The 16,717-nt window shown below is 52.8% G+C and overlaps 1 protein-coding gene across 4 annotated transcripts in view; it reads left to right on the top strand.

Moving 5' to 3' along the window:
• The window catches only part of SLCO2B1 (solute carrier organic anion transporter family member 2B1), a 165,272-nt gene extending 149,426 nt beyond the window's left edge, over window positions 1-15,846 (top strand). For all 4 annotated transcript variants that reach the window (XM_031653102.1, XM_021926322.2, XM_021926321.2 and 1 more), the window contains exons 9-14: window positions 2,812-3,169; window positions 6,110-6,275; window positions 9,831-9,994; window positions 12,494-12,558; window positions 12,897-13,017; window positions 13,985-15,846. In XM_031653102.1, the coding sequence (XP_031508962.1) occupies window positions 2,812-3,169; window positions 6,110-6,275; window positions 9,831-9,994; window positions 12,494-12,558; window positions 12,897-13,017; window positions 13,985-14,165 (1,055 nt within the window). In that variant the 3' untranslated portion in view covers window positions 14,166-15,846. The remainder of the gene's footprint in view (window positions 1-2,811; window positions 3,170-6,109; window positions 6,276-9,830; window positions 9,995-12,493; window positions 12,559-12,896; window positions 13,018-13,984) is intronic.
• The last annotated feature ends 871 nt before the right edge of the window (window positions 15,847-16,717 follow it).

Raw genomic sequence — 16,717 nt, 5'->3', positions numbered from 1 at the left:
GCCCCTGTCAGATGAGGGAGACAGTCTCTGAGCTAGGGGAAGCCCCTGTCTAATGCAAAAGATACAATCTCTTTGATGGAGGATACGTGGTCCCCAAATGGAGCGAGACCCTACCTTGGCTGATGGAAGAGACCTGACCTCTGTGATGGAGAACGCCCCTGTCTGATGAGGGAGACGTAGTCCTTGAAGTAGAGGAGGTTCCTGTCTAAGGGGGGAGACATTGCCCTTGAGTTAAGGGAAGCCCCTAACTAATTGGAAGAAGCATAGTCCCTAGATTGAGGGAGAACCTGTTCTGTTTGACAGAGGATACCTGGCGTCTAGCTGGGTGAGGCTCCTGGCTGATGAAGAAGACAGAGTCACTGACTTGAGGGAGGCCCTGACTTGTCTGATGGGGGAGACACTGCGCTGTGCTAAGGGAAGCCCTGTCTCATGGAAAAGATCTGCCTCAGAGCTGGAGATGGGCCCTGGGATTCCCCTGCAGGTAGCCCTATCTTAGTGAAAGGCATAGCCTCTGCCCTCCAGGAATTTTCCACCTATTCCGGAGCCAGGTTGTGGATGCTGAGGAGAGATGGGGGATGGCTATAAAGCACACTGCAGTGATCAGTGCAGGAGAATGGACTGGAAGCAATCCATGAAATGGAGCCCTCTGGAGTCAGGCAGCCAGAGAGGCACAGGAATGGGGGAGGGAGGATAGAAGGGAGGATGGACCTTGTACTAGGAGTCAGGAGACCCTAGGAAACTCCTGGCCTTACACTGGCCTCTGGATGAACTTGGGCGAGCCCCTGTCCCTCTCTGGACTCTACCATGCAGTAGGGGCACCTGTACAACCTGGGCCATGCCAGACTGAAATTCATGGCTCAATATAAGGCCTCAGACGCCCCGGCCAGAGCAGTTCATGGCAAGAAGGCTGAGCAGCTACCTGGGGTCAGAGCGAGCCTCACACCTCTTCACTCTAATGCTGGTTAAATGCGTGGTGTGCAGCAAGGAACCAGGGACAGGAGGCAGACCTGGCACAGAAAAAAGGGGGAATTCCACAGTCCCCACCCACCCCGCCCGAACTGTTTGTGTCTTTTATTTTCTGCCTCCCAAGGAAACAGATCCTAGCCTGGCCCAAGGGGGCCAGGGAACCAGCTGACTTGGCCCTGCTCTGAGGACAGACAGAAATCTTCCAATGACAGAGGCCCTGGTCCTGCTGCTGCAGGAACAGAAGGAGCCCCCACCTGGCCCAGAGAACCCCCATGGCCCCACCAGCCTGGTCTGGCAAGTGGTTTGCTCCTCTCCCTCCCTATCTTATATTTGCCTTCAGTCTTGCCTACTGCAGGCAGAAACACATGTTAGTGGAGAGAGGATTTCACGTGTCGAACAGAAAGTGTCCTTGACACTTTCACCTGGGCTGCCCCTGCCAATGAGCATCACCTGGCTGCTGGAGCCCAGAGAGGAAAGGACTTTCCCACCCTTTTGTGCCCTTCAGTTTAGCAGACTTGCAATGGGGGCACCAGTGAATGAGGCACCATTTTAGGAGCTAGCAGGAGACTGGGGAGGTAATTTTTTGCCAGAACACTCACTTCTTTTCCTACCTCCAAGCATTTGCCCCTCCTGGGTCCCTACTCAATTCTTTTCCTCCTTGCTTCACCTCCCCAGATCCCCGCTCCACCAATTCTTTAGGCCCTAGCTCTGTCCCGCCTCCAGGAAGTCTCCCAGCACCAAGCCGACTCAGATTTCACCTTCTCTGGAGGTCTTTGATTCTGCCCCAGACATATTGACATTTGATTACATATTAGTCCATATATCCATTCATTCCTTCCTTCATCCCATGAATTCAGGTGCCTCCTATATCCCAGGCTCTGGAGATTTAGTAATCAACACAACAAACAAAACCCCCTGATCTTTTTAAAGAAAGCTTATATTCTGGTAGGGTGACAATAAAACAGCTAGATGAGTGAAAATATAGTACATTAGGTAGAGGGCTATGGAGAAATACAAGCTAGGGATGGGTAGGTCAGGGCAAGGAATTGAGACCTGTGTTTGGGACGCAAGGGAGGATGAAGGCCTGGGTGGCGTGGAAAAAGCTGTAGCAGGACAGGATGGAAAGAACTGTGTGGGGCAGGGAAGAGGAATGAATACGTAGAATAGAAAAAATGAAATGACATGGGATGGGATGGATGAAATTGAATCAAACAGGATGGCATGGACCAGAACTATATGGAACTGAATAGAATTGAATCAAAAAAATATATATATATCAAATAAGATAAAGTCTAACTCAATGGAACGAAATGAAACAGAATTTCAAAAATGAACTAGAACAAGGGCCAGGTATGGTGGCTTACGTCTGTAATCCTAGCACTTTGGGAGGCCGAGGAGGGTGGATTACTTGAGGGCTAGGGTTCGAGACCAGCTTAGCCAACACGGCAAAACCCATCTCTACTAAAAAATACAAAAATTAGCCAGGCATGGTGGTACACGCCTGTAGTTTCAGCTGCTCGGGAGGCTGAGGCACAAGAATCACTTGAACCCAGGAGGCAGAGGTTGCAGTGAGCTGAGATTGCACCATTGCACTCCAGCCTGGGCAACAGAGAGAGACTCTGTCTCAAAATAAACAAATAAATAAATAAATAAATAAAATAAAAAAGGACTAGAATAAATGGACTGGAATCAAGTGGGATAAAATTGACTGCAGTAGATTTAAGTGGAATGGGACAGGTTGGAAAGGAATGGAACTGCTTGAACTGAGCAGGGCAGGAGGGCAGTCTTTGCTGGACGGCTTGGCTGCCCTGCCTGCCCTGACCTCCTCTGCACTCACCCCCACAGTCTTCCCCAGGGTGCTGCTGCAGACCCTACGCCACCCTATCTTCCTGCTGGTGGTCCTGTCCCAGGTGTGCTTGTCATCCATGGCTGCCGGCATGGCCACCTTCCTGCCCAAGTTCCTGGAGCGCCAGTTTTCCATCACAGCCTCCTACGCCAACCTGCTCATCGGCTGCCTCTCCTTCCCTTCGGTCATCGTGGGCATCGTGGTGGGTGGCGTCCTGGTCAAGCGCCTCCACCTGGGCCCCGTGGGATGCGGTGCCCTTTGCCTGCTGGGGATGCTGCTATGCCTCTTCTTCAGCCTGCCGCTCTTCTTTATCGGCTGCCCCAGTCACCAGATTGCGGGCATCACCCACCAGACCAGGTGAGTGTGTGCGTGGGCACATGAAGGCAAGCCTGGGAGGACAGGACAGGGAGGACAGGGGCCCTGGGCAGAGGCCAGGATGGTGGGGCGCCCGCTGCCTCAAATCTTGCCTCCCCACCTCTGCTTAACAGCCCTTTGAGATTGGAGTCAAGCAGTGGGGTGCTCCAGAAGGCTCCAGGGTAGGTGTCAGGCACCACTGGAAGGGGCATGGATGAGACTTCAGGGGCAGAAACTCTCAAGTCCAGGAGGGTGTGGAGGCTGAGACAGGGCAGAGCCACCCATGGGATGGCATCTCCATAGTGACTAAGCCCTGTGGGCCCAACGGAGATGGGACAGAGGCCGCATCACAGGAGCCAGGACCCAGCTCAGCCAGAGGAATGGCCTGCCCAGAAGGGAGCATGCTCTCCATCCCAGGACGAGAGGAGATGAGAGAGTGAGCAAGGGACTGGATGGCCCCTATCAGAGAGGCTGCAGAGGAGACTCAGGCACTGGGAAGAGATTGGACAGCAGACCTCTGATATTTTGGGTTTTAGAGCTTGGGAGCTGAAATTCTGTTTTTCCACTACTCTAAAATTACAGAATTCTTTTTCCCCATCTGTGAGGCAGCACCTGCCTCCACCCTCTGGGAGGAAGTCTCTCGATTTCTAGCTCCACAATTCTCCATCACACCTTTACCCTTGGGAGCCTTCTTGGAGAGGATGTTGGAAATCACATTCCTGCCTCTTCTCCAGAATGATTTCATTTTTCCTGGAAACTGCTCCAGGCTTAAGTTGGCCCAACACTCAGCTAGAATTTCCCAACTTTTTCTGTCCCCGCCTCTTCCTTGGCATCTTCTGCCTCCACCCAGGTGCCAGCTTTCATCACCGGGGGTCCTCCTGCATGGCTGTCGGGGGCTCAGCTCAGGGCCAAGGAGCACCCAGCCCCTCCCCATCTGTCCCAGCTCCCACCCTCGCTGATCTCTCCCCCATCTCCCTTCCCTCCTCCCCCTTTCATTCTCTGCCCCTCTTTTCCCAAACAGGGAGGCAACTCCGCTCTCTAGACTGGGGCCTCCTGTGTGCAGAGCCCTGTTCTAGGCACTGCAGCGGGGGCTTTAGCCACGTCCTCAGGAAGTCCCTGGTCTGAGAAGGGAGCCAGGTCCTCAAACAAATGATTTTTAGAGTAAAAAGTCAATGGATATTTTATCACAATGTGTTCAACAGTGCGTGGGAGAAAAAGTCAGCTCATCCCACACGCCCCATCTCTCTTTTCTTCTCCCTTTCACACCTCAGCTTTGACATCTCATGTCACCTGTGTTCTCACCTAAATTCTTGCGGTTTATTCACTAAGCTCTGGGTTCTAATTCACTGAAGAGACCATTTGGGACCAACTGAGCTAGGCAAGAAGAACTTTCCCTATTCCTGCACAACCACAGGTCCCAACAGCTGCAAGAACCGAAGGTCTCCCTTCGCTCAGCGTCTTCCCCTATTACATCTCATTGAACCCCCACAGGATCTCTGTAATGGGTCCTCTTATTGGCCCCTTTTCACAGATGAGTACAGCAAGGCTCAGAGAGGTGAAGTTACCCCACAGCTGGAACCGGGTAGAGCCTGGAGCCAGGACTGTCCCCACAGAAGCAATCAGCTCCAGGTGGTCAATGAGAGTGACGAGCAGAGGAAGGGCCCCCTAACTCTTATCTGCTCAGCCTTCCAGCTGCTGGCAGAGGGTTCTGGGAGGTGCCTCTCCCTTGGCAGAGTCCCCTGGCACCGCCTCCTGATGGGCCCTCAGTGCAGACAGTGCCAGCCTTCCCACTCCCACCCCCACCCCGAGGGAGATGTGCCAAGACGTTGTCAGACACACACCAGCACTGTCTGGCAGAGGAGGAAAAGGAAATATTTTGTGTTTGATGATCTTCCTTCCCTCTCAGATGGAGTGCCCCCTCACCCCAGGGAGGGAGAGGAGCTCACTTTGCCCCATGCCCCACTTCCCCACTCCGCACCCTGGCTAGAGACTGTCTCCAGCTCCTGCTCACCCTCTTCTCCATGGAACTGAGATTTCACTAAGCTCCAGTCCCAGCCTCACTGATCAGCCTGGCCTCTGCCCCACACCCACCCCAAGCCCAAGACAGGGACCTCCAGCTTCCACCTCTGGCTTTCTCCGCAGCCTGGCCACTGGACCCCTGTGTGACCCTGAAAGGCCCAGCCTCTCTGAGCCTCTCTCTCCCTGGCAGGTTAGCTGTGCTTCCCCCTAGTGTGAAGCCAGGTGACACTCTAAGTCCCAGGGGCCACCTCCCTGCCCTCCTCCCAGGGTGACCTCCCCCTCAGACTAAGCCTCCCTCTGACCTCCTGCCCCTGCCCACCTTCACCTTGCCCTGGTCACCTGGAGCTGGGGCACCCCGGGGATTTGGGGGCAGGCCCTCGGAGGGAGGCAGGTGAGACTAAAATGTTTCCTGGACACAGTGAACAGGGTTGTGGGAGTGAGACTGCAGGATGGTCATGACAGGCAGAGAAACTGAAGCCCAGAGAGGCAGGAACAGGCTGGAGATCCCACGGGTGGTCAGTTCTCCTGGTCGGGTCCCACACTCATAGCTCTGATTTTCTGAGAAAGGAAGCAATCATTGATTTTCGGAGAAAGGAAGCTCATTGAGGAAAAGATACTCTTCATCCGACACTAACTTCTGGGAGGAATTTATCTTGTATACCCTGTAGAAGGGTCACTGAGGTGCAGAGATGTTTGAAGAAGCTCAAAGGCTCGTAGGATCTAGGGGGCCTGTCTCCATACTTGCACACCTTCATTGCAAGGAGCTCACTATCACACCATCATCGGGCAGCCCTGATGGTGAAAATCCTCCGTGTGGAGCTGAAATCTCTGGCCATTGCTCTCAGCTACAGGGCTGAGGAGGTCCCCGCTAGTGGCCTAAGGGAGGGAAGCCAGGCCAACCCTACTGACCTTCTCTCCCACCAGTGCCCAGCCTGGGCCGGAGCTGTTTCCAAGCTGCATGGAGGTCTGCTCCTGCCCATCGGACGGCTTTAACCCTGTCTGCGACCCCAGCACTCGTGTGGAATACATCACACCCTGCCACGCAGGCTGCTCAAGACAGGTGGTCCAGGATGCTCTGGACAAAAGCCAGGTGAGTCAGGCCTCTGGTGGCAATTTCTGCCCCTCAGGGCCCTGCCTGCCCTGTCTCTGTGGGCCTGTCATACTCTCCACCTCTGCAAGCTCTCACTCTCTAGCTCTCTTCTCTCTGTCTCTCTCTGTTGGCAGATGTAGAACATTATTCTCTCAATAAGCTTTCATCAGCCGGGCGCGGTGGCTCACGCTTGTAATCCCAACACTTTGGGAGGCCGAGGCAGGCAAATGACCTGAGGTCAGGAGTTCAGACCAGCCTGACCAATATGGTGAAACCCATCTCTACTAAAAATACAAAAAATTAGCCAGGCGTCAGGGTGTGTGCCTGTACTCCCAGCTACTCACGAGGCTGAGAGAAGAGAATCACTTGAACCCGGGAGGCAGAGGTTGCAGTAAGCCGAGATCATGCCATTGCACGCCAGCCTGGGCAACAAGAGTGAAACTCCATCTCAAAAAATAAAAATAAAGCTTTCATTGCCAGCCTGGGCCCAGGGCACAGAGGTGAACCATTCTGGCTTCCAGATCTCTGTGCAGGGGAGATGCAAAAGGAAATAACTCACAGGAATTCCAGAGGTGCTGATAGGTAAGACCACTGGTCGCTACAAGTACGTACAAGGATGAAAAGAGACACATCCCCCCTGGGTGGGGGTGGGTCCCAGAAGGCTTCATGGGAAGTGGCATTTGTGCCAGACATTCAAGAATGAATGGGTAAACTAGGACTTGGGAGGGAAGAGCTTTCCAGGCAGGAGGAAATGGCCTAAGCAGAGGTTTGGAGGAACACACATGTGCAAGCATGCACACACAGTATTTCTGTTGGAGTGGAAGCACAAGGGTTCATGAAGGGAAGGCAGGGCCCAGAAAAAGAGGGGCCTTGAATGCCAGGCCAAGAATGGGGACTTTCTGGAGAGCAGTAGGAAGCGATGGATGGGTTTTCAGCAAGGGAGTGACAAGTTCAGATCTGTGTTTGATCACGCTTGAGGCCATAGTGTGGGGGCAGGCGAGCAGAGTACAGGACATAGAAGGCCAGCGAGCATTCAGTCAGTCAGTCAGTCAACAAACTTTCACTGATCTCTTCCTCTGGGCCAGGCCCTGTGCTAGGAGCTGAGGACTCAGAGCCAAGGGGCCCAGTGGGGAAATGAAGGCAATGTAATCAGCAGCAGTGCATTCTGAATCTTAGGAAGGCTAAGACCAGCCGGTTCCTCCTCCCCTTTTTCCTCAGTTTCCCAAAATGACAAAGGGGGACAATGTCTGCCTTCTCAGGCCCCCAGGCTGTAGTGAAGCCTGGGGGATTTGTCGGGGCAGCAGCATCAGGCTGGTTGTTATGACAACATCTCCCTCTCTCCAGAGTCCTCTTACCTCCCACCCTCATGCTGGGCATCAGCATCTAAAGCTGAGGCTCCTCCAGGGAGAGACCTGGGCTGCACCGGCTGGTGCAGAAGAACATGTTGATGGTGCACAGTCCTTTAGAAGCCAGCCAGGCACCACCTGGGCCTGAGAGCCCTTCCAGAGGCCCCCAGGCCTTGGCAGGTGGAGCAGTGAACTCCTGTGGGTATGGGACCCGGTTCAAATCCCTGTTCTGCCTCTAACTGGCTCTGTTACCTTAGGCAAATTATTTAACCAGTGCCTCAGTTTCTTGGTCTGTAAAATAGGGGAGATATTATTGAGTGCCTACTACAGAGCAGGAATGTACTGACTAAATGCTTTACCTGGATGAATTCATTAAATAGTAAGCAAAGAACCACATGACGTTATCCACGAAAGCACACAGCACAGTGCCTAGGCAATTTTAAATACTCAGTAATACACATTCCTATTACGCCCATTGTACAGATGAGAAATGGAGGCCCAGGAAAGGACCAGACATTGCCCAGAGTCTCAATACCAGGGCTGGGACTAGACACCAAGGCCCTGGCCTCCCAGTCAGCCCCCTCTTTGGAACATCACGGAGGCTTGGATTTAGGTACAGTATTTGGAGGAGGGTGCAGCTGAGACCAGGCTAGCACTCAGGGACTATTGTCATGCTGGCCTGGAATTGTGTCTTGACACGTCTGCCTCCTCGGATTGTGAGCATCTTGGCTCAGGGATGGGTGGCTCAGCACCCAGCACAGCTGCGCAGTAACAGCTTATGAGTACGTGAGTGAATGAGGTAAGATGGGGCAGGTGGGTGACCGCACAGGTGTGGTGCTGAATGCTCTGGGGGAATGAGACTCTGAGGCAGCAGAGGGATTGAAGTCATTCATGAGAAAAACTTCCTGCCATGGAATTAGATGAATATGAAGGGTCAGGAAAAACCCAACTGAAGGGTCAGGAAAAACCCAAGGGTCAGGAAAAATCCAGCCTTTGCGTTTATCCCAGCAACCCTCTGCTTTTGAGAAAAGGAGCAGGTAAGGATGTCTCTCTCCCAGGAACCTTGCCTTAGCATTTCTCCATTTCTTGTCCCTCCATTGTATCTCCAGCCTGTATTTGGAGGCTCAGGGGCCACTTTTCCTGCAATGTAAGATGATATGCACTTAGGGGTCACACAGCTTCTTGTGTGAAAGGTCTTCAGACCCTTGTGTGAAGGATCAGCACAGCTTCATCATGCACATTGGCTCTGCCGGCCAATGGAGAGTGCCTGGTCACCCAAGCCTAAGTGCTCACATGCTCACTCTCTCCTGCCTTTCTCTTATTCCACCTGCTAAGTAACTTCAAATCTAAACCCTTTTATCCATACACCCCCAAGCCCACTCTGTGATGGGCCCCTTGGCCTGCATCCCTGATCTGGTCCCTCCTCCGTGCAGCCCCCAGAACACCCTTTGTACCATCCAGTCTCATCTACTCCTGGCTTAAAATTCTCCCAAGGCCCCCAGCATCCACCTCAGGGATTCCGAACCCTTTTCACACTGGGAAGTGTCTGCAGCTGCCAGGGCTGGAGGTGAGAGGCTCAGAGGGCTCTAGCTGCCCAGGCCAGCTGGCCACTTTAAGGGCTGATGGGACTAATCCCTGCACACCTGTCTCCCATCTGAGGCCCTGTGTGGCTGGGGCACATGAGTCTAGAAGCTCTGGTCTATGGGAAAGTAAAGAGAAGACCAGGCCTCTTGGCTTGGCCTGGTTTCTATCGGGTGCCCGCGGGCCCTGGCATTCCAGATCACTTCTCAGAGTCCTTAGCTGGAGGTTTTCCTGGCTACCTAAGGAGTGAGTGCAGGCTGGGATCAAACACTCCAGGGGACCAGCCTGTGGGCGTGGCCAGTCTGGGGATGTTTTCTTACAGTTGGGGTGTAGAATGTGGGAGAATGATGCTCTTCTGGGTCCCTGCCTCTTCTCTACTTTCTCTCTGTTTCCCTCTCCCTGCTCACAGCCTCAGCCCAGGCTCAACTCGAGCATAGAGAGCCCTTGAGGTGCCTGCTCCTCAAGCCATCTTTGCTCAGCCAATGGGTCAGGATCTCGGACGCCCAGCCAGCTCTACCCCAAATGGCCGTGGGACTTGGGCCTCTCACAAGCCTTCCCTGCTGCAAGCCCTTGGCCAGCTGCCCGCCCTTGGAGCTCTTGAAGTCTCTTCCTCCTCTTCCCACTCCAGGTTTTCTATACCAACTGCAGCTGCGTGGCGGAGGGCAACCCCGTGATGGCGGGATCCTGCGACTCGACCTGCAGCCACCTGGTGGTACCCTTCCTGCTCCTGGTCAGCCTGGGCTCGGCCCTGGCCTGTCTCACCCACACACCCTCCTTCATGCTCATCCTAAGGTGAAGGTGGGGGTGGGGCAGGGGCAGGTGGATACCAGGAGGTCCTTAACCAGAAGCAGAACAAGGAATTCTGAGGGGGGAGTTCAAGGAAGGAGGCCACTTGGGTGTCCTGGCCCCCACAACATGGCCTTAACTGTGTTCATCCCATGGCAACCTACTGAGGCAAGGTTTTCTCCCCATCTTGCAGATAAGAAAATTGAGGCTCAGAGAAGTTCAGGAGCTGGCCCCCGTCACATAGCAAGTGTTGGGTGGAATAGTACTGGTTCCCTGGCCCAGAGCCCAGGCTCCTACTTGCCCAGGGGAGAGGAGGACATACCTAGGGCCCTGTCCTGGCCTCTGGAGGTGAGGACATCATACCTGCAATGGATGAGCTGCAGGAGGTGCATGTAGGAAACCAAACTGTGTCAGTCCGGTGCATGATTCTGAATGCTGCTTCAAGGCTACATATAAGCGCTTATCAGGTGCCCACTGTGGACCCAGCCCATGCTGAGCACTGCCTTTTGGGCCAAGATCTTTGTGGCCCTCATCCTAAGAGTGCCTGCTGGCCCTGACAAATTGTCACCTGAGTTCAAAATCAGGGTCTCCTGGGGTGAGGACTGGGATAAGAGGACTGAATGAGAAAAAAAAATTTTTTTTTGAGAAGGAGTTTTGCTCTGTCGCCCAGGCTGGAGTGCAATGGCGCAATCTCGGTTCACTGCAACCTCCTCCTGGCTTCAAGTGATTCTCCTGCCTCAGCCTCCCTAGTAGCTGGGATTACAGGCACCCACCACCACACCCAGCTAATTGTATTTTTAGTAGAGATGGAGTTTCACCATGTTGGCCAGGCCAGTCTCGAACTCCTGACCTCAGTGATCCACTTACCTTGGCCTCCCAAACAGCTGGGATTACAGGCGTGAGCCACCACACTCGGCTGAGAAAAACAGTTTTTCTATTCTGTCACTCAACAATCAACACAGAAGACTTCTGCAACAAGTGTGGGGGTATTTTCCCACACACCAGGCACGCAATTAATTCTGCAGTGGACCCCAACCGGTGTCCTCCAATTCTATTCTGACACGATCTAGCTGGAGACAGCATCAGATCCCACAGGCTGAGTGCTCAGTCCCACAAGACTTCCCCTCCACTTCCCGCGCCAACCGCAAGCCCCAGGCTGTTTTACCAGTGCTTCTGACTGACCAGCCATACGCTGGGATTTCCACAGCCCCATCTTTGAGTTTGCTTTATTTGCTAGAGTGGCTCACAGAGCTCAGGAAAACATCTACTTTATCAGTTTATTATAAAAGATATTACACAGGATACAGATGAAGCAATGCACACAGCGAGGTATGGGGGAGGAGTTGTCATGCCCTCCCTGGCTGCACCCTGCAGGGACCTCCGTGTGTTCAGCTATCCGGAAGCTCTCCAAAGCTTCATTATGTAGGCATGATTGATTAAATCACTGGACATTGGCAGTCACCCTAACCTTTAGCCTCTCTCCCCTTGCTGGAGGTTGGGGCTGAAAGTCCCTACCCTCTAATCCTGCCTTGGTCCCTCTGGTGACCAAGCCCCAACTTGAAGCTCCCTAGGGGCTGCTCACCATCAGTCCACTTATTAGCATACAAAAAGACACTTCTCACTTTGAAAAGTCCAAGAATTGTAGGAGTGTATGCCGGGAAGACCAAATACGTATCTCACAATATCACAGGGACCTCAGAGCAAGATAATTTCCATTTTCCTTCTCCTGGGATTATTTTATTCACTATCTACTTTCTAGGAAATTAGAAGGGAAATAGAGCCCCTCGCAAATACTAGAAGACATGTAGATCTAGAACACAAGCCGGCCTGGGAGAGAAAATAGAGGAATCAGATGCCCAACAGGCAGCCTGACTAAAAGGAGTTGAGAACACAGCCTCAGGACTGCGTGGAGAAGGCCCTGACCGCTGTTGGCCATGAGATCCTGGCCAAGTTATTGAATCTGTCTAAGTGTCAGTCTCGTTATCTATAAAATGGGGCTAATGTACATCTCACTCATGGGAGTGATGTAGGGTTGCAGGGCAGAATTACTGAGCCCGTAGTGAGTGCTCCATAAATGCTGGCCACTGGTGTTGTCTGGCAGGAGCCAGAGGATCGCAGGCTGTGGCGTTACAGTGGTTGGGGATGCTGGGGAAGTGTCTGGCTGTCCCAGCTCCAGGTCTTGCCAACTGTAGGAGTAAGGGGAGAATTTGATGGGACCAGTGGGTGGAGGAAGAGGAGTGATGTCTGTGACCAGAAACATACAGAGGTCAGCACAGGACCCTGATGGTCAGTAGGTGTGTTGTCTTGTATATGGGACCAGGCTCTGCAGGTTGAAAAGGGATGGGGTACGTCCCTGAGCCCCCCAGCTTAGATCATCAGATGGGAGGGAGGCTGGTGCTGGGTGGTGGGAGAGAAGGGCATGATGAGAACCCTTCACCATTGATGCCTGGCCCCTGGGGGCTGGAACCCCTCCAACCTCATGTTGCCCATGTCTCTGCTTGTTAGAGGAGTGAAGAAAGAAGACAAGACTTTGGCCGTGGGCATCCAGTTCATGTTCCTGAGGATTTTGGGTAAAGATCTTGCTTGGGACCATTGGTGGTGATGGGGTCCAGATGCCCACTGTGTGCCAGGCCTGGGGCACAGGCATGAGCGGAACTCAATCCCTGATCTTAGGGCTCACAAGCCCATGGGGTGACAGACCTGGCCCAGCTCTCCTACAGTGGGGTGTATAGGCAGAGACTAGACAACCCATCAGGAAGCTACCTCAGATACAGGGGTGGGGCGGGCTTGAGGGCCAGAGAGCCAAGAGGCCCCAGTAACCCAGAGCCCCTGAGGGGTTGTATGTGCCAGGGAGGGGGCAGGGCAGGACAGTGGGCCTTCGTTATCCCCTGAGCACCGCCTCCCTCAGCCTGGATGCCCAGCCCCGTGATCCACGGCAGCGCCATCGACACCACCTGTGTGCACTGGGCCCTGAGCTGTGGGCGTCGAGCTGTCTGTCGCTACTACAATAACGACCTGCTCCGAAACCGGTGAGACCTGGTTTGATGGCTTGTGGGAAGGGTGCTGGAAATACTCTCAGAGTCCCAGGCAGGATACCAGCAGGCAGGGGAGGTTTCATTTAAGTCTACCTGCTAGGTGACAGGTGCCATTATATATTCAGTGCCGAGCTCACCAGCCCTTCAAGCTAGACACTGCCCCCCTCCTTTTATAGATGAAGAAAGTGAGAGTTAAAGCAAGTAGCCCAAGGTCACACAGCTAATAACTGGCAGAGCTGGGCCTTGACCACAGCGTCTATGCAGGAACTTGGGGAGAAACAGAGGAGCAGCCATGCTGCAAGAGGGACTTGGGGTGAAGGGCTGGGGAGAAAGCTCTGTCTAGGACACAGGAGGCCTGGGTTTCAGGCCCAGCTCTGTCTCCCTCATCATGGGACTTACCTGGGGCTCAGTCTTCCCATCTGTACAATGGGGAACTCAAAGGAACCTGAAGGCACAGAGGCGGCTGGCCTGGGATGGATGTGGAGAGGACTTGATAGCAGGGCTGGGGACAAGGAGCTGTTCACTTTCAGCTGTGAGGAGGTGAGGAGGGCACAGTTCCTGTGGGCTGGGACTGTCCACAGGGGGCTTCCTAGAAGAGGAAAAGTCAGACAAGGGCCTTGATAGTTAAACGGGGGAGCGGGAACCCGTTTGTTCTTGGGACAGATGGGGCAATATAAAATTCTACTTGTCAGGCCCTCTGAGCCCTTAGGCTCGGAGACAGGCAGGGCCAGCCCAGGCCACAGAGCAGAGTCCAAGACATGGCGATGAAGATGGCCAGGCCTCTGCTCCCACCCAGGGCTCCTCTGCAGAGCCTCTCCCTCTCCTTCAGGGAAGAGCTGCAGCAGAGGTCAGTGTCTCCCTGAGGCCTCGGTGCCTCTGATTTCACAATGAGTGATGACTGCTGATGTCCATGCCCTGGCCTGGCCGCTCTTGAGTTCAAGGGTTCCCATTCTTTCCCCAGGTTCATCGGCCTCCAGTTCTTCTTCAAAACAGGTTCCGTGATCTGCTTCGCCTTAGTTTTGGCCATCCTGAGGCAGCAGGACAAAGAGGCAAGGACCAAGGAGAGCAGATCCAGCCCTGCTGTAGCGCAGCAACTGCTAGTGTCAGGGCCAGGGAAGAAGCCGGAGGATTCCCGAGTGTGAGCCGTCCTGGGGCCCCACCTGGCCAAGAGTGGCAGCCATAGCAGTACCTCCTCTGAGTCCTTTGCCCAAGATTGGGTGTCAAGAGCCCTGTGTTCCATTCTGGCTCCTCCACTAAATTGCTGTGTGGCTTCAGGCAAGACACTGATGCTTTTTTGAGCCTTTGCTTGCTAGTCTGAACCAAAGAGTTGTTTGGGCATTTGCTGTGTTGGCCATTTCTGAAGCAAGAGGGTCTTCCTCCTCCTTCCCCCAGCCAGCCAGCTGTCCTGGAGCCAGGCTTTCCTGGGTGGAAAGATTGCATACCTTTCCCTGGGGCCATTGGATAGCAAAGTGAGCCATAGTGGGCCAGGCTGCCCCCCATGCTGGGCCCCAGCCCAGGTCTGCACTCGCCTGGATCACCCTCTCTGAGCCTCAGCCATCTCCTGTCAGGTGGGAATGAACTTGCCAGCCTTCAGGCTCTTTCAGCTGTGACCATCTGTGCGGTCAGTGTACACTCAGGTCTCCTCCCCAACTCCAGCAGCCTTTAAGAAGTGTCCCTTTGGCGCCCCCTGGAGGCAGAGCACTGAGCTGGCCCCTGGGTAGACTCCCACAGGGAGGAAGGAGCTGGCCTCAGGTGTGGGACACCCAGACTTGGCAGGGCCTTCAGAAGGCCTGTGTGGGGGCCCCAGGAAGCCTTAGCTGAAGCTGGGAGACTCACTCTCCGTCTCAGGAAGTTCTAGCCCTTGCCCTCAGGGAGCCATGGTTGAGGGTGAGGCCCAACACCTGCCTTAGGGGCCCTGGGTGGGCAAGTCTGGGCCCTGGGGCAGGGAGGAAGACTCAGGCCCACACTTGGGTATTTTCTAATTTCAGACAAACACATACTCAGCGTGCACTCACTGATTCCTACACATTGCCAAGATTTCACACATGTGACCAGGGGCCACCAAAGTCCCTGTGACCTTTGTGACTAGGATCCTAATTTCTCTATTTTCTCCTGAGTGCCTGGGTCTGTGTTACTTGGGGCAGCATGCATAATGTTTAGTTCTGTGACACTGTTTTTTGGGGGGTGGCACCTGGTTCTCTGGATTCCTGGGCTGGCGTCAGGCCCATTACTGTAATGCCGGGAGCAGTAAAGCTCAGCTCTGTGTAATGAGTGATGCTATGGCTTGCTCAGGTCTTATGATCCAATCCTTTTCTACATCGGCCCTTGTTTTGTTTTAAGGCTAGTCTTATCTGGCCTGGTTATTTCCCTGCGGGGAGGAGAGAGTTTATTAATCTGCTCCCAGCCCAACCTATTGCCACCCCACCTCACTGGGACCTGCTGCTTGGGAGGCAGCAGATAGGGAGCCACAAGCAGTGGCTTCCTGGCCCTGTGCTTGGGGTGGGGGGAAGCTGGGGTCACATGTGGCCCTTGCCTTCTGAGCAGCTCCCAGTGCCAGGGCTTTGAGATTTTTCCACATGATAAAAGAAAAGGGAGGTAGAGAAGTTCCAATTCCCTTTTTATTTTGCTGGTTGGTATCTGTAAATGTTTAACAAATATCTAAGCATGTATGTATCAATGCCAAGAATTTCAAAGTCTCCAACAATATGAGGCTTTTAGGATGTTTATATTCCTTCATCCCTCTTGCTTCCCAGGTTTTGCAGGGGAAAAAAAGTCTGGAATTATAGATACAGCTTATTATTAAATTTGTTCTTGCATAATGTCTCTTCTATTACAAAAATTCTTTCTTTATAAACTGCATTAGAGGTTTGCAACAACCACATCATTTCCATTAACTTAGATTTAAGTTTTACTGGATTCATTGCTCACCGTTATTGCTTGTATATTACATCTTTTCCTATCTTTATATTCTGGTTTAATTTTTGTTTGACCGAGTGACTTCTTCTACTAATGGTTTCAAAAATGGAATAAGGTCACGAGGATTTCTGAATCCTCACCTGTCCAAATTATCATTCACATTTTTCAGAAGAGGAAACTGGCTCAGAAAGCACAAGTGAGTTCCCCAAGATCACAGAAAATAAATGATGGAGCCAAGGTTGGATGTGAAGACCTTGTGGGAACTGAAGGTTTTATAATTTGAGGAGCCCTCTTTAAGAAAAATATACAAAATTATAAACATAAAATTAGGTACAAAGTACCTATATTTACCTGTAATGAGAAAAGAATGCAAAACAGATACATCACACAATCCCCCAAAAATGTGTAATACTTTTATTAACTGCCCTGCATAACCTCTAAAACACATTTTCTCCCCCGATGATTAGAAGAATTTTCCACAGACTAGCTTCTGGCTCTGTACATTTCAAGCCTGGTTTCTCCTGTTTCTTCTCTACTGACCATATACTTCCTGGGCTGGGTGCCATGAGACACATTCATATCACGATATGGCAACTTAATATCACCATGCCAAGTGAGTTGGGCAGTGGGTAGAATTCCTAGAAGCTATTCTCTACACAGAGATTACTAGCAATGATTTATCTATACACAGAGAACCACATAAATATTAATACATCCTGTGTTTCAGAGGACCACATAAACATGTCCTAATGAACCCAACTCAAATCAGTCCCCGACT

The sequence above is a fragment of the Papio anubis genome, chromosome 12 (assembly GCF_008728515.1).
Source record: "Papio anubis isolate 15944 chromosome 12, Panubis1.0, whole genome shotgun sequence".
Taxonomy (NCBI): Eukaryota; Metazoa; Chordata; class Mammalia; order Primates; family Cercopithecidae; genus Papio; species Papio anubis.
Note: the sequence above shows the minus strand (reverse complement) of the source record. Positions and strands in the feature narration are given on the sequence as shown.